A 17,713-nucleotide genomic window follows, 5' to 3' on the forward strand; every position below is an offset into this window, starting at 1 on the left:
CCTCAATCACAGAAAGGAGGTCTTCACACAGACACTAGCCCCATGGTTGGCAAATGGAAAGAAGTTCTCAGCAGGGACTCCTGGCTGGCTCAGTTGGAAGAACATGTGACTCTTGATCTTGGGGTCACGAGTTTGAGCCCCACAATGGGTGTAGAGATTACCTAAATAAAAAAATAAACCTTTAAAAAGAAAAAAAGAAAAGAAAAGGATGTAAGTTCTCAGTAGAGCATTTGAAGTCTGGCAGACCTGGGGCTCCCAGCTCTAGCACTGAGCAGCTATGTGTCTCTGTCCACTCGGGTGACTACAACCCAACAGCAGGAAATGGGTAGCCTATCAAAAAGAGAAATGTATTTCTCACAGTTCTAGAAGTCCGAGAACAGGGTGCCGGTATGCTCAGGGAAGCGCCCTCTTCCTGGTTCACAGCTGGTACCTTCTCTCTGAGGCCTCAGAGCTGGAAGGACCAAGAGATCTCTCTGGAACCTCTTTCATGAGGGCACTAATTGCATTCCTGAGGGCTTCACCATCATGACCTAAGCACCTCCCAAGTTCCCAACACTTTTTTTTTTTTTTTAAGATTGTATTTATTTATTTGACAGAGACACAGCAAGAGAGGGAACATAGGTCAGGGGAGTGAGAGAGGGGGAAGCAGGCTCCCCGCTGAGCAAGGAGCCAGATGTGGGGGTCGATCCCAGCACCCTGGGATCATGACCTGAGCTGAAGGCAGATGCTTAACGACTGAGCCAACCATGTGCCCCTAACTCTTTCTTTTTTTTTTTTTAAGAGTTTATTTATTTTAAGAGAGAGAAAGAAAGAGCAAGAACTCAAGAGTGGGGAGGGATAGAGGGAGAGGCAGAGAATCTCAAGCAGACTCCACACTGACAGTGGAGCTTGATATGGGGCTCGAACTCATAACCCTGGGATCATAACCTGAGCGGAAACCCAGAGTCAGATGCTTAACTGACGGAGCCACCCAGGCGCCCCCAAAGTTCCCAACTCAATACCATCACCTCTGGGCATTAGGATTTCAATATATGAACCGGGCAGGGAGAGGGAGAGTCACATTTAGACAATAGTGCTATGTTACCTTAGTTCAAAACGTGTGCGCATCCCACCCAAAACAAGGATGCCAACAGAACCTCCCTCACCAGCGCCTCCGTCACCCCGCGGTTGAGAAGTCTAAATGGTCTGACACAAGTGAAACTAGGCACAAAGTAAGGAAGCAGCTCAGATGAACCTTTTAATTGAATTTCAACCCCGAAGATGACGCAGTGGCTTCTCAGACACATTCTGACATTGGGCAGGTGGATTCCAGACCAGTACTTGCCTCCTGATGACTTTCCCTTTCCCTGAAAGTCTGCTGGCAAAGTACTTGGGGACAATGAAGGAAGTTCCATTCTCTTCCCAGCTTCCCGGGGAAACTTCACCCTGCCCTTCTCGGCTCACTGACTCAGATGTGCAAGCACGTATACAACAAAAATCTATTTCATCGCACATCTGCAACAAAGCAGGCTCCAGGGACACAGTCCGGGCTCTCCTGAAGCCTGTCACCTAGTGTGGACCGAAAACGAAGGGAAGGCATCCACGCTGAGTTTGAAGGAGGCTCTGCTGGGAATCTGGCCGACAGCTACAGCAGACTGGCTGCAATCAGTAAGACCGACCACTTCATACGCGGCTGGTTGGAGCCTAATTGGACACAACCGCCTAGGAAACAATTTGGCTACACTTACCCAGAACCTTCACAAATTTATGACCTGTGCGTTCCCGTTCTGAGCGTTTCTTTCAAAGAAACATTAAGAAACTCAGATAAAGATTTATGTACAAAGAGGTGTATGATGGCAGTTTTTAAAAAGGGAAAATCTTTCTCAAAAACGTTCAACAAGAGAGAATGACTAAATTCTATCCATATGATGGCATATCCATATGATGGAATATTATGACATCCATGATGAAATATTATGGTGTTTTCAAAGAAAATTGGATGCCATAAGCAAATACCCATGATTCAGTACTAAATGGCAAAAGCAGATACCCTGTACTATATGCACAAGGCCTTCATCTTTGCAAATATATATATGTGCACAGAAAAACAAACTGGAAATGAACAGAGATCCTTCCTGGTTTGTGGGTATCAGGGATGACTTTTTTGGAAGTGGATCCATTTTTTTCAGAATTCTCTACAATATACCTGAATTAAATTGACAGTTGGAATGATAGATGTTGTATATATCATATATATACATTATATTATATATTACATACATGATATATACATTATATCATGTTATACATATTCATGTTGTATACATTATACATATATTTTATATACATTATATTAAACATTATACATATATTATATTACATATTATATATGTATGCATGTGTGTTTGTGTGTGTATACATATATATATAGACAAAACACCGCTTTACTCTGACATTGCACAGCAGGGGTGGGAGCAGGGGGGGTTGCCCATGGTAGAAGAGAGCCAGTAGTATTGCAAACCTGACACTTGATAAAACTGTATGCCAACAACGTCAGCTCCATTAAGACAGGGATCACTATGATTGTCCCCTATCGCTTCCCTAGCACTTGAGATGGTCCTGGCACGTACAGTAGACATTCAATAAATGCTTGTTGAATAACTGAATGAATGCCTAAAGTCCAGCTCCAATGTTCCTCTTCTGGGAAGCTTCCTAACCTTCCCTAAACTAATTACTCCTTTTTTTCTAGCCACCTGTAACCATTATGACAAAGCCCCACCACAGCTAACAATTATGGGTCTGCCACCACTTGCTAAATTACAAGCTATCTGAATGCAAGAACTAAGTCTTACTTAGATTTGTCTCTTAGCTAAATGGTCAAAAAACGTTTTGAGTGATGGATGGAGGGGTAGCTAGATGTCTGTCCATTGACACCGTATGAAGTTACTCATTTTAAGGGCACCTGGGTGGCTCAGACGGTTAAGCGTCTACCTTCAGGTCAGGGCATGATCCCAGGGTCCTGGGATCGAGCCCTGCATCAGGCTCCCTGCTCAGCGGAGAGTCTGCTTGTCCCTCCCCCTCTGCGCCTCCCCCCCACTCACACACTCTATCGCTCTCACTCTGCTCTCTCTCAAATAAATAAGAATCTTTAAAGGGAAAAAAAAAAAGTCAATCATTTTAGTGATAATTTAACCCTAACTGTTAATGTGCATCAATTTTACAACCCACAGATAGGACAAGATCTGAACTGGAAAAATCGTCTAAGCAGTAAACTGCAAAGTCTTTGTTGGTTTTAGCCTTGAAACTTTCTTCCAACAAAATTTTACTCAGAACCCCAGAATCTAAAAGGGAAAGGCAAGCAGCTGTTCTGCCAGAACCCTCCTTGGTCTTAAGTCACCTGGGGCCTGGAGGAATAGTTTGAAAACTGCCAGTGTCCACATGTATTCATTTGTCAGTAACACAGGAAAGGGTCCCCAGAAAGGGGAAGAAAAACCAGAGCTAGAACCCCAGGGTCCTGACCCATACCCAGAGCCCTTTCTACTTCCGTGCACGGCCTCCTCCAGCCAAGGTCATCCATGTTTTACGACAGATCAAACACTCGGCAATGACTGCAGAGGCTTACAGGCTGAGACAGGGCACTCTGGGGCCACTCCTCATTTATTTCCCACAAAAATAAAAAAAGAACATCACTATGACCTCCAATGACAACATCCTTTACCTAGCTTGAATCCCATTTGCAGGAAGGCACCAACCATCAGACCTGTGTTTATTTTTAAAATTTCTATGCATTTTTTACAGACACAGGAAACAAAGTCTGCATCACAGAAAGAACTCTCTCCTGAGTCCCGTAGGTAAGAGCCCTGAGCCATTCCACTCAATTAAATGGATTATCCTAAAATGAGCAAGGCCACTGCTACTAGTTCATATCTTTAAGCACAGAATTGTCGGAATTGTCTTTCATCCGAGGGCTCACACCTTCCCAACAAAAGCTGTTTTATTGCAAGTGACTAAAAGATTGCCTTTTCAGTTTCTGAATCCAAGCCTGCTTTCATTTCTGAGCAGCAGAATTACACAGAAAGCCCTCCATACATAAAACCTGGACTCATTAAAGGATTTCACTATCTAATTCTTCCGGTTCCAAAATAATCTCCATTCTCGTACTTCTGCCCAGACCGCCAACAATAAACCCTGCCTTCATCAGACCTTCCCACCCTTGATCCGTAAATCTGCACGAGTTTGCAGCGTAAACCAAGCCCCTGCCATTCGCGTGGCCCCACGCCCCTTAAACAATGCTGCACATCGATGCCACTATCTCACTTTCTTAAAAAATGAAGGGTTTTGGAAAGTTCTGTGCATTGTTTTAATAGGGAAAAGGAGATTGAGGAGGGTTATAAAAAGGGACTCGAACCCCTATGTGGGAACCAGCTCTAGGATATTTATCAATCGGTGTCAAGTACTACAGTGTAGCAGAGAAAATGAAGGGAACCCTCAGCTTTGTACCAAGCACAATGCCCCCCACAAGTGATTCTGAAAGCCAGGGATGCCTTTTTATGCTGCGTGTGAGCTCTATAATTAACCCGTCCTCTCTCCCACAGCCCAGGAGTGGAGTGGTAAAAAGAGGGGGCCTTTTGATATGAAGATTACATAGGGCAGCATCTCTCAGGGGGACAATGAGAGCAGACCCCACACACAGCCCACAGGGCAAGTCTCCTGGGGGGGGGGGGGCAGAGCCTGACCTTTGGGCCTTGGTTCCCAGGAGGAAGCCGCTGACTCCGTTCAGTCTACCATCTACACTGCCCCTCTCCAGGACAGCCCACAGCTGCCGCTGGACCCCAGAGAGACCCAGAAGCTCGCACTGGAGGGAGAAATCCTCCCTGTGACTATTGACACACTTTTCCTTTCTCCTGCCGCTTACTTCTTCCCGAGCCTCTGAGGGTGAACCCAGGGCACCATCAGCAACTGAGAGACTGAAACTTAACCTCCGTGGCCTATCATTTTGGCACGAGCAAAGCAAACAGTGGCGTTTTAAATCCCATCACAGGGTGCTTTTAAGCTATTTCTTACCTTGCACTTTAGCCATGCATGAATAATCTTCCTACCTCCCATTAAACGATAATAACAGAAACTACTGCAAGCTGGCCCAAGTTCATTTGAGAGAGTGAACTGAAAACTTCTGCCCTTCAAATGAAACAAGAGAGTTTAATTAAATGGAGCTTAAATTTCATCATCTGAAACACGGGAGACCCTCAACCTTCTATGGCTCCCAGGTCCCAAGAATAAAATTCAAACTTGAGAGCATTCAGGGGCCTCCAGGTCCACTGTGGACTGTCCCCTCCCTGCTCCCAGGGCCTCCTGTGTTCCCAGACATGACTCTCCTTCCCACCTTACCCCTGCTCTGGCAGATACCCTCTCCTGGAATGTCCTACCTCCCCTTCTCCCATATTCCCTAGCAATTTTCTACTCATCCTTCTGGGCCCAACAAACACCACCTCTCCCAAGAAGTCCTCCTCAACACCCTCCCTCTAAATCAACGATCCCAGATCAGCTCTGTCCTTAGCAGTTCGTCTCTCTTGGTAACCCCAACCACATTTGGCCCCATGTGTCCTCTGTCCATCCCAACAGAATGAATGTTCCTTGAGCCAGTCTTTGAACGCACACATTTGTGTTAGGATCATTTTAAACCAAATGTAAGCAATTCCCTGAACCCCCTCTGAGTTTCCACTGCTTCATCTGGGGAACAGAGTTGATAACTGTTTCTCTATGTTACAGAGTTTGTTAGGGTCTCCTTAGGAGGGTCAAGCTTCAGATGGCAAGACTCGGAAGATATTTCAGAGGCTGGAAATGACTTGAGCAACACGTACAACTCCACAGCTAATATCTCCTATTTAACACCTCTAGTCCCAGCCGGTCAACAGTCTTCCCAGAGGGTACACTTAAACCCAGGAAATAAAACATGCCTTAAATAAAGGGGAAAGGGACAAACAAAATAAACAAGAAGCAAACAAAAAGCCCTAATCCATAACAAGTTCTCCAGCACCTCAGAGACACCATCCAATATGGTAGCCACTAAGGTGTGGCTACCGCGCACGTCAAGCATGGCTGGTCTGAATCAAGAGGTGTCGTAAACATAACATAGACACTGGATTCCCAAAGGCTTCGGGCAGAAATGTGAAATCTCAATAGTTTGTAGTATCTTCTGCCTGTTAAGTAGATTTTTAGATATTACTATCACCAGTGGTTTATTTTTTGTTTCTTTACTTTTTTTCAGTGTAGTTACTGGATAATTTGAAGTGACGCATGCAGCTGACCGTCCATTCTGGCTGGACTCCCCTAGGACAGTCCTGTAGACACCGCCTTACCCTAGGTGAAGGAGCAAATCCGCTCCTGGGACATCCGGGCTCCTCTTGTGGGTACAGCACCTAACAGCCACACCTTCTAACAGTCACACCTTCAGAAGTTGTTTGTGTTGGGGCTGGGTCTACGGCGAGCCATGGTGCTAACTGAGTTATTCTTTACTCTCTTCTGTGGCAGCTCGGTCACTGCCAAATCAAACCAATACTCCAATGGGCAATGACGACGGCGGACAATTCCACACTCGGCACCCTAGGAAGCGGGATTTTCTTCTTGGTTTCCCATCAACATCAACATGTTCATTCTTTCAATGCATATTTACCGAGTGATTATTGCTTTGGTCTCCATGTGTGTCTCCTCCTTTCCCCCCATCACTGCCCACAATATTCATACGTTGGAAGCATATGCCCAAGGTGATGATATTAGGAGGGGAGGCCCTTGGAGAGGGTTGGGTATGAGGGTGGGGCCCCAGGGAGCTCCCTCACCCCTTCCGCCATGGGGAGCTACAACAGAAGTCTGTGCCCCAGAAGCGGTCAAGTCTGTGCCCCGGAAGTGGTCCCTCACCTAATCCTGCTGGCACCCTGACCTGAAACCCCCGGAACCGTGAGAAATCAGTCCCGGTGGCTGACACGCCACCCAGTCTGTGGCATCTGAACAGGGATTTGGAAAACTACCAGGTACCAGGCTCTGTTCTAGATGTTGAGGAACTGTGGGAAGCAAGACAAGGCTGCTTTTAATGACCCAACACACCAGCGTGTGTGCTTTCCAAGTACCACAGGCTGCAGAGGAGGGACGTCCATCCCCTTACTCTGACCACGTAAGGCTGGCTGAAGAGCTGACATGGAGGAAACACAGGAGCTGGACTCTGACCTCAGGACACAGTGACGCTGAAGTGAGAAGAGTCATCTGAAGACAGATGACAGCACCGGCCCCCAGAGGGGATGAGCTCACCCAGGGGAAGAGTGTAGGGTAAGAGGAGAAGAGGCTATCAGTGAGTGTCCCACTCGCAGTCCACAGCTGGCCTTGGGGCCCTTCTAAACAAATTACCTCCTGACCTAATTAGCTGAAAGCAAGAGCATGTACAGGGGGCATAACGGTGACATCAGAGAGCACAGTCTCTGGTGTCAGTCGGACCCAGGCAGGGGTCCTGTTCCAACTCTCTGGTTCTTTGACCTTAGACAAGCTCCTTCGCTTCTAAGCCTCAGTCTCCTCACCTGTACAGTGGGACAGGCAAATGTTCGCCTCACAAGATCGTGCAGGTTACATGTGTTTGTCCAAATACAGCAGTTGTCACACCACCTGATACCCAGTAGTTCCATAGTAAGTGAGCTTGGTTGTATTGTGTGTATGTGGGGGGGGTGCTTTCCAGCTATTGTTATTCTTTGTTGGTGAGGAAGCAATGGTTTGGGGCGGGGGGCGGGGGGTAGGCTGTCCAGTGCATGTAGGATGTTTAATAGCATCTCTGGCTTCTCCCCATTGGGTACTAGTAGGACACCCCCTCCCCAGGTGTGACAACCAAATTTTCTCCAGACATCGCCAAAGGTCCCTGGCAATGGGGAGAGAAGGGAGCAAAAGGGTCCCCAGTTGAGAACCACTGGCCTCCATCAGGTGAGGCGGAAAGTTCACCTAGAGGAGGACCCAGTGCCTAAAAAGATAAGCTTTTTTAAGTGTAAAGTATAAAGAACGCTGAGCACTGATGGACTCCCGCCTTGGCTATCAAGCCTGCAGACTGTCTCCAGGAAAGCAAGCGGTAGGCCAGCAAAGGGCACCAAATACACTTTGGCCTCGCCTAAATCAGGATTGCAGGCTTCTAACTGAATTCCAGCACCTGCTCTGGGGACCATGGCCGAAATGGGCCTCCACCCTGGCTGTGAGTGCCATCCACAGAGGCGGCTCCCCCAGGCTCCGAGGTGAGGGGGACTGGCTCCTGGACAGGAGGAAGCCATTCGGGGCTCCTCTGCACACAGCAGGTTCAAGTGTGGTGAGAAAGCCCAGTGAGTTCCGTCCTGTGCAATGAGCCACGTCAGCCACCCAGCCACTGCTCGCTGAAGGGCTGCCACGGGGCAAGGTTACTTCTCTGAAGTGACTTTCATCCTCCTGGGTTCAGCTTCAGAAATGACATCGAGGGGTATCTGGGTGGTTCAAGGTTGATGAAGCAACTGCCTTTGACTCGGGTCATGATCCCAGGGTCCTGGGATTAAGCTCCCTGCTCATCGGGGAGTCTGCTTCTCCCTCTCCCTCTGCCTCTCCCCGGACTCGAGCTCCCTACCTCTCTCTCTCTCAAATAAACAATAAAATCTATAAAATAAAATAATAAAATAAAATAAAATGCGTCACTGAGGCAGAGCTCAGTTCTGGACAGGGGGAGGGTATTGGGGGAGGGGAATGCCAGCGTGGCCGACAGAAGGCTAGTGCAGAGAGAAAGAAGATACTCAGAACCGTCTGGACACAGGACCCTCCCAGTGAACGTGACAAGGCACACACATGAAATAGATAAACCCTGTCATAAACACAAAGATTACGATCTCGTCATAAACACAAAGATTACGATCTCAGGATGAGAAACCACAGTGCCTTTGCTCTGTGTGCGCTCTGTCTGCATCCATGTTCAAGGCACCTTTCCTTCTCCTTTCTCACTTAATCCTCCCCGCCAGCACCACGTCGGAGAGGGAAGACTGCTACCTTCGCCTGGCAAAGAAGGGACCGGAATCTCTGAGCCTCAGACCTTCACGCAGCCATTCAATCCATTGTTAAGTTGCTACGATCTCCGGGCACCTGCCCAAGTGGTGGGGTGTGGCCGGGGCTCTGCCAGATACTGTTTGAGCCCGGAGAGTCTCGAGCCAGTGCTCAAGGAGAAGCACTATTGGCACTTGGGCAAGATGCCTCTGACGGGCAGAAAGATCCGATCCCCCGCAGGATGTCTAGCATCCTTGGCCCAGCCAATGAGATTGACGTCATCAATCCTTAGATACAATCAAGAGCATCCCCTACACATTTCCAAACACAGGGAGGGGGGTAGTAGCCCCCAGCTGATAGCCACTACCCGATGGCCTGGGCAACGGATCTTAAGTCAGACAGCTGTGGTTCCCCGATCCTTTCCATCTGACCTGAGACAAGTGATATTCTCTCTGCCTCCATGTCCCCACCTTATAAAATGGTGATAATCACTATGTGCACCTGCTAAGAATCCTTTGAGAAGTAACATATTAAACACCTGGCCGATGTCGACCTTCAGAAATAATACCTAATAAACATCTGCATTATTTCCCCAGCACATCTCCTCCTGTGTGTCCTTGTCTGCTTGTATCTTTAAAGCCTCCTTCTCAGGGAGGCTGCAGACGGCAGTCCCCCGGCCACTTCCATTCTACTTCCTTTTCCTTGCTTTAATGTTCCTCTGTAGCCCTTCATCATCAAACATTTAAGATTTTATTTATTTTACTGGGAGACAGAGAGAGCACAGAGGGAAAGGGAGAAGCAGACTCCTTGGTGAGCAGGGAGCCTGATGTGGCACTCAATCCCAGGACTCTGGGATCACGACCTGAGCCAAAGGCAGACGCTTAACTGACTGAGCCTCCCAGGCACCCCAAACATGCTCTATGTTTTACACATGCATTTTTTATTGTGCCTCCCCCAGGAGAATATACCATGAGGTCACAGACTTCTGTCTATTTGGGTCCTGCAGTATCTCTAGCACCCAGAACAGAGCCTAACTCTTAAAAAGCATTCAGCAAAAATATCGTGAGTGATGTCAAATGGATACAGTAGACAGCCAAGGTCTGAAAGCTGGTCTCTGGACTACAAATTCTGTGTTCCTTTCTCTATAGAGAATGACCACGGATCACATCCTGAACATTTTGTTGAAGAATCTCCCAACACTAGCTCTGTTAAATGTTTTGCAAATCTCTCTTACAGAGTGGTAGTCTAGTTTGGGGGTGGCGGAGTGAGGAGAAATGGGATATCCACGGTGACCACTTTACAAAGTGCATGACCAGCTGCCCAAAGGTAAACACGAAACCGCAAGTAAGAAGCATCCACGTTTCCCACGCAGCCTGCCCCAGGACCCCCAGAGCAGGCCGGACCTCCAGAGGACCCACTCGGACCCTCCAGGGCCTCCTATCCCAAATCCCTCTCCACCCCATACTCTTTGGCTGCCCTCTCCCTCTGCCTTCTGCTTTGAACAATTTGCTGCTTGCCCTGCTCAGTCCCGCCTCAAGGACAGGCCTTGGGCTGCTCTATGCCTGGAACATTCTTTCTGGGCTGGACACATGGATGGTTCCTTCCCTTCCTTGAGGTCTCTGCTCTCCAAGGTCATCTTAACAATGACAGTCCCTAATTACCTCTAAATTAAATTGCAACCCCCACCTCCCATCCATCTCCCCCTGCTTTGCTTCTGTGTCTGTCACACCATCTGACAAGCCATATATTTCACTGCTGCACTTACCTGAAGTCTGGCTATCCGACTAGAACGTAAGTCCCCAGGGGACAAAAATCAGTGTTGCATCCCCAAGCGCCTAGGACAATCCCTAGTGCCTAGCACAGGGTAGAAGAGAAAGACAGAGACAGAGCTCCTAAATTTCTATGGATCATACTCGGTCTAAGATGTGTCAAATTACAGTTCCCAGGACTTTTTAACTGACAGATTCAAGTATTGTTGACCTCCTAGCAAGCTGTGCCTTCCTCTTCACTTGTCATAAAGATGGGATCTCAAAACTCGAGAGAAAGGAAACTGAAAAGGGGAGGGGGGGGAGGTGACTAAAGCAGAACAACTTCTGGTTTTTCTAAGAATAGGAACTCACACGCCTGCTGGCAGTGACCTTCCTGAGGTCGATTTCACCTACCCTCCCCAGATTAAGAAGAGGTCGTCCAGTTGGTGGGTTGAAGAGGTGGAAAGGGCGGAGCCTGTACTTTTAAGTTTTTGATTTCCTGTTTTCTTGTGGCTGTGCCAGTGGAGCTGGTCAGAAGCAAAATGACTTTCCAGCCAGATCAATATAAACGGCAGCCACCTCTGCTGCAGGCAGAGCCCCTCGGCCCGGGCCTCGCAGAAATCTCCAGTCGCCTTTCCCCGGCTGCCTGACCACCACTTTATTTCCTAAAGCAGCGACTCACTCACCAGCTCCTTCCAAGCCTCGGCTAGAACTGTAGGAGGAAATTACCTAAGTGCACTAGTCTCCTCTTAACGCAGCTCAGAAAATGCCCCCGAGAAGTGCAAACATTTCAGCTGCCAAAGGGAGAGCCCATCCTGGACAAATCCTGGCCTTCAGTGATTTCATGCTGCGGTTGGGATCCATAACGGTCCCATATTCGAGACCCCCTGATGCCTCTCCAAAGGAAGTTTCAGATAACTAACCTAAGAACAGCCCCTACAAATTCCTCTGACTCCAAACTCATTTCACGTCTAAGCAAAAAGATTCTTTAGTTGAAGATTAAATGTGTGCAGGGGTGCCTGGGCGACTCCTGCCCTCTGGTCTTGATCTCAGGGTTGTGAGTTCAAGCTCTGCACGGGGCGTGGAGCCTACTTTTAAAAAATAAATAAGTTTAAATTAAATTTAAAAATAAAATTAAACGTGCAGCAAAAAAAAAAAAAAGGAAAAAAAATTGGATTGACATCCTACAGAGCAGAGGAGGGGAGGAGACAGCAGAGATACATGTACGTCTATAAATTAAAAAGGTCGTGATTAAATTTTGTCTTTATTTTTTTTAAAGGTTTTTGGGTTTTTTTTTTTTTATTAGTTAATTATTTATTTATTTGTCAGAGAGAAAGCACAAGCGCACAAGCAGGCAGAGGCAGAGAGAGAAGCAGGCTCCCCCCGCAAGCAAGGAGCCCAATGCGAGACTCGATCCCAGGATCTGGGATCATGACCTGAGCCGAAGGCAGTGGCTTAACCAACTGAGCCACCCAGGCATCCCTAAATTTTGTCTCTAAACTTAATAACTAGTCACCATAATAATGAATTTGTCTAACATACATCAAAACAGGTACAAATGTCACACTATGGTCTCACTCTTTTTTAAATCTATATATTCAATAACATAGAATAAAGCACCTGTTGCCTCTGGGTGCTGAAATAATAAATGATAACTTCTCATCTACACTTCCTACATTTTCTAAACAGAGCACCTATTACGTTTATAATTAGACTAAAATTATAACACAAAGGCACCGTGCATTCAATCTAATCAAGTAAAACTACAAAGGGGTAACCCAAGAAGTCTTTAAATGAAGGGTATAATCTTTCAATACATCCAACCAGGGCAAAGAAATCCCAGGCAACAGTGAAAGTAAACATTCGGCCAAAGGAAAAAAAGAGGCCCAGAAAGGAAAAGGCTTTCTCCTCTGCAGGCTTCTCTTTGAACAGGAGCTTTCAAACAAAACCACAATCCTACAGAGTGACACAAAAGGAAGGTTCAGAGGGGCTGTCTTCACACAACGCAGCACCCCGGGGGCCTCTCAGCTTCCGCCTTGCACAACAGGGCGCCATCAAAGACCCCGCTGTCCCAGGCAGGTATGTGAGACGCGGTACTGTCCCGGAGGCACTTCTAGATGATGCTTTCACTGATGGACTAAAAGTGTACAGAAACCACTAGCCTGTGCTTCCCTTCTCACCAACTTCAGGAGCAGTGCACACCCACAAAAGATGTTCGTCCTGTGGATGGGTTTCTTCAAGTCAGTAGCTAAACAAGGCCAAGCTTCCCCGGTACCTAGGGTACCCAGGATGCAGAGCAGTGCCCTCTGCTGCATCAAACCTCAGGGCAGCAAATCTAGCCCTTGGGGAATGTTTTGGTATGGTGCATATTGACTTAAACCAAATCCCTGTCTTGGCGGGGGAGGGGACACGCCGGTCTCAGAGACAGGAAAGCAAGGAAGGGTCCCCACCAGACAGACCCAGACTCACTGACACAGCATTCTTGGCAAGGCTTGCCACCCTTCCTGAAAACCAGACAAACGGGTCTTCTAGGGTTGAGCTACTTCACGCTTTCATCCAACAAATATTTTATTGAGCATCTACTATGTGTCAGGCACTGTGCAAAACACAGGAATTAGAATGGGGCCAGGCTCCCCACGATCAGGTTTTCGGCCCCATTCGAATTCCTGTGTTTTGCACAGTGCCTGACAAGGCACACTTCTGCTAAATGCTCCAAAGGAAAGATCAGCTTCTGGAGTTTAGAAATTGCTCCAGTTTATGAATTAGAAAAGTACAAAAGACAGTGGGCCTCAGATTAGAATCAGAGGGAGAGACAGACAGCCCTCCCCATCACCAGCCATCTCCTTTCTTCTTTCTGTCCCTCCTCTCACACTCCAGGTGTTTTCTAGCCACCAATAAAGCCAGGAATCCATTTCTTTTGGAGTACTATTTTTCTATTTCAGATACAGGTATGTGGAACTCCTGCCAGAGGGCTCCAAATTTTTAGCAACACAATCTGTGCCATGCTGCGGTCCCTTCTGCCTCTCCCTGGGTGATTTGGAAAGACTGACACTGCAGAGACTGGCCAAAGGATCATCCCACCATCACCCTAAATCAAAGGGGCAAAGATCAGCTCACTTTTAAAGAAATTCAAAGCAGTAGAAATGATGGGTGTCAGCTGTCATCAGTAATGTTTAATGTCGATAAAGTTGAATAAAATGGGGGAAAAAGGGGGCGCCTGGGTGGCTCAGTGGGTTAAAGCCTCTGCCTTCGGGGAGGCTGCTCAGCGGGGAGCCTGCTTCCTCCTTTCTCTCTGCCTACTTGTGATCTCTGCCTGTCAAATAAATAAATCAAATCTTTTTTTTAAAAAAAATGGGGGGAAAAAAGAAAGGAAAATGTGTAATAGTGATTTCAAAACACATTTTTATGTCCCGTGTCTTAATAAAGCATTGGCATGAAGTTTTCATGGAACCATAGGTAATTCAAAATAAGGAAGACCTTCCGATTGAACCATCTTCAGGTCTGATGAACAGAAGGTACTGAACACAGTACTTGCTAAGGACCGGGTGGGAAAAGTCCCAAGAGCATGCTCATAGAGATATGACTAATAAACAAGTGCTATTTCTTGGGAGGGAATGAGGTCAGGAAGGGAAGCAAAGGCGGAGAACACAGGGTCCACGACAGACGGTCCTTATCAGGGCAACCTTAGAAAAAGTTCTGTCCCTGATTTCCAAAGGCTAGACCGAAAAGACCAGCGTCACTTTCAAGCCGACACTGTAAACCAGGGATGGAAATTTTAGCGAAGTGCCAATGACAAGCTGAAAGTTTCTTCCTGGTGTCTCTGGTTAGAAAGTTATTTCCTAATTCTCAGACAAGAAAAGCAAAGCCCAGGCTGCAGGAAAAGCACGGATGGCGGTGGTATTATTAGTCTTTTCCTGGACCACTAACAGGTACAGAGAGGCTCAAGTGCATTCCTGATAGAGTCGAAGATCTATCCTTGTTCCAGGCATTTCTGCAGAGAACTACCTGGCATGCTCCATCCAGGCAAATTTTAAGTGACCTAAACACATGTCTAGAGTCTAGACCAAATCATTCGGCCCTTTGTTTAAACTGATTGAGCCCCAGTGTGCTTGCACACCACGGAGTCCCCCAGTCTCTGGGGCGGAGTCTGGCCTGGCTTCCAGGATGCCTCTGTCTGTCTGGCCCTGCCCGCTGCAACCACCCCAGGCTGCCCAGAACATAAGGGAGGTCCATTTTTAAATTCCCTTAGAAGTTTCCCAACCACCGGTTTGGGTGAGGAGACAAACACGGCTGCAGTTTGCTGACATGGAACTAGAAATACCCAACGGCAAACAAAAGCCATCTTTTACAAGGCTGGCTCGGATGTCCTGAGGTTACGTGTGGTAGTGTCAGACCATATCCTTGGCCCTGTGGCCGCCCTAACAACTGCTCCGGGCCGGGCGGAGCGGGGAGCGGGGCGCAGGGGCCGCGCCGGCCCGCGCTGTCAAGGAAGCTCACACCGGCAGCCCCGCCTGATTGATGGAAAGAACAGCTTCATTCCTCTGCCACCCACCCAAAAGCAGGCTAGAAGAATTCGGGGCTGCGTCTGCTCCAAGTGTTAGATACACACTGAAAGGAAACCCCGAGGGAGGGAGGGTCAAAAAGAAACACACCAACCCCATTTCCCTGGAAGGAAATGTGTTTCCAGCTCCCTCCTTGCAATTATAAAAGCAAATTATTGCTGTGGTTATACTGAGAAAGGCAACTCGGAGGCGTAGAAAAAATGGATTTCGGAGCCAATGTGGCCCAGCGGGGGCCTGCCGGGGGGTGAGGTGGCACGGGCATACCACGGCTCCCCGGGGAGATCCGCGCCGCCCCAAAGACTCCTTAGGCGCCCCGAAGCCTTACCTGTTGGGCTTGGCGGCCGAGCTGCGAACCCCGGCCGCTGCGCTCAAAGGCGCCCCTCCCTCCTCGGGTCCCAAACTTTCCAGAGCGCCCCTAGGAAGGGGCGAGCCTCGATCCTCCCCCAATCCACATTTCAGATGAGGAACTTGTCTAAGCTCCCGAGGGCTGGTGAGGGGGGAGGTTAGGAGAGGGAAGGGGGCTCACTGCCACAGGCCCGGGGGCCCTCCAGGGGACTTCGGATGCTCGGAACCCAGGAATGGAGGAAGCAACCTGACGGTCAGCCCAGGGCCCGGCCAAAGTTTCCTCCAAAACTGCTGCGGCCAAGGCGTGACCCAGAGGCCATAACCAGCACGGAGTCGCGAGAGCCGCTGGGGTGGGGGCGCAGGGTGAAGCAGGCCCCAAGGCACCAGCCGCAAGGTCAATGCGGAGTCAGACCCCGGGAACAAACAGCGGGTGCCCGCCCCCTTCCCCAGCCTGGTGGAGGGGCAGCGCCGGGCACTGGGTTTTACCAAATCCAACCTCTCCCCACACCTCCGCGCGGCGCCGAGCCCGGGACACGTGGGAGCCTAAGCCTTGGGCTCCCCAGCTCGCGGCGGGGGCTGGCGAGCTCGCCGGGGCGCACAGCCTTCGCCCCCGGGCCCCCCACCCAGGAACAGGCAGCGCGCCCAGGCGGAGGGCGCAGGCTCCCGGCGCCCTTTCATCCTCAGCTCACGGCATCAACCGGGAGTTGCGTTCTCTTCATACCTGCCCCCCACCACCAGGAGCTGCCCACTACCTCTCTACCTTGCTTTGCTACCTCGCAGACAGACAGACAAGAAACACAAAGAGAAAAGGGAGAGAGGGGAGAAAAAAAACTACCGCCCCTCCTGCTCCCATCCTCCAGGCTGGAGCCGAGAGAGAGGAGGAAGGTGAGCACGTCTTCCCTCCTCCTCTCCATCCCGACTCGGCGACCCTGGCAGACCGGGCAGCAAGGAGCCCCGAGGCGGCTGAGAGGGAAGAGGTAAGGTTGAAGAGGCAGAAACCCGGCGCCAGTGAGCGAGCGAGAGCGCGAGAGCGGAAAAAATATATATATATTCAACAAAACCACGCTAACGCGCCCCCTACCTGGGTGCAACATACTTTGGAAATAGAAGATGACCAGGATAAAGGATCCCAAGCAAGTGGCCAGCACCATCCGGCAAATTCTGTTCATCCTCATCACTTCCAGCAGCGCCGGCTTCATGGCTTTGTCCTGGCTGCGGGGACCGGGGTGTCCGGGAGGCGCGCCCGGGGCGCAGGAGCCGGGACCCTGCAGCGCGGAGCGGAGCCCAGGAGGCGCAGGGCAGGGCTGGGCAGGGCTCCGGGTGGGGGAACGAACGGGAGGGCTTCGCGGCCGCTCGCGGAGCCCGCAGCCCCGGGCAGGGGTATGGAAGGCGGCGGAGTTGCTCTGGAAGTGCCGAGATGCGTGGACCCGCCGGCTGCGCGCTCCTGCTCCTCCTGCTGCTCCTCTCCGCCTCCCCGCCGCCGCCTCCGCTCCCGCCGGCGGCCGCCGCGCTGCCTCCTCGCGGGCCGGGCGGCGAGGGCGCGAGCGCTGATGGTGCCGCCGCCGCTGCGCTGGCCGCTGTGGCTGTCGGCCGGACCCCCTCCCTCCTCTCCAAAGCCTACTTCATTGCGCTCCAATGATCTATATATTCCGGGCTGGGTTTTACCAAATGCAACTCGCAGCCCCCGGCGAGGGGAGGGCGCCCGCGGAGAGCCGGGAGGAGGGAGGGACCCGAGCGCCGGGGCGGAGCGTCGCGCTCCCCCCGCCCCTGCCCGGGAATTGGTCGCGTCCAGCTGTTTCCCGGGGAGTGCGGAGCCGCGCTCCCGCAGGGTCCCAAAAGCCCTCAGTCCCCGGCCGCGCTCGGCCGCCGTCTGGAGGCTGTGTCAGCGTTTCCATGACAAAACCCGGAGGAAAAAAATGCGAATAAAATCGCCTCGGTGCTGCCACCCACTCCCGCCGGCGTTTGTGGAGGGAAGTGGCAGCGAGTGCGTTGGGCACCGAGAGCGGAAAGGGGTCTGGTGGTCCGCGATTATCTCAGATCCCTGCGCGGGGG

At 50.0% G+C, this 17,713-nt stretch overlaps 1 protein-coding gene across 2 annotated transcripts in view; it reads right to left on the reverse strand.

The window, feature by feature from the left end:
- CHST11 (carbohydrate sulfotransferase 11) overlaps positions 1-17,504 on the reverse strand; it is a 254,392-nt gene extending 236,888 nt beyond the window's left edge. Inside the window, exon 1 of one of the 2 annotated variants that reach the window (XM_004743038.3) lies at positions 16,743-17,504. In XM_004743038.3, the coding sequence (XP_004743095.1) occupies positions 16,743-16,860 (118 nt within the window). In that variant the 5' untranslated portion in view covers positions 16,861-17,504. The remainder of the gene's footprint in view (positions 1-16,742) is intronic. The other variant, XM_004743039.3, reaches the window with a different exon arrangement.
- Between the last annotated feature and the right edge of the window lie 209 nt (positions 17,505-17,713).

This window comes from Mustela putorius, unplaced genomic scaffold (assembly GCF_011764305.1).
Source record: "Mustela putorius furo isolate JIRA1106 unplaced genomic scaffold, ASM1176430v1.1 tig00000788_pilon_pilon_pilon, whole genome shotgun sequence".
Taxonomy (NCBI): domain Eukaryota; kingdom Metazoa; phylum Chordata; class Mammalia; order Carnivora; family Mustelidae; genus Mustela; species Mustela putorius.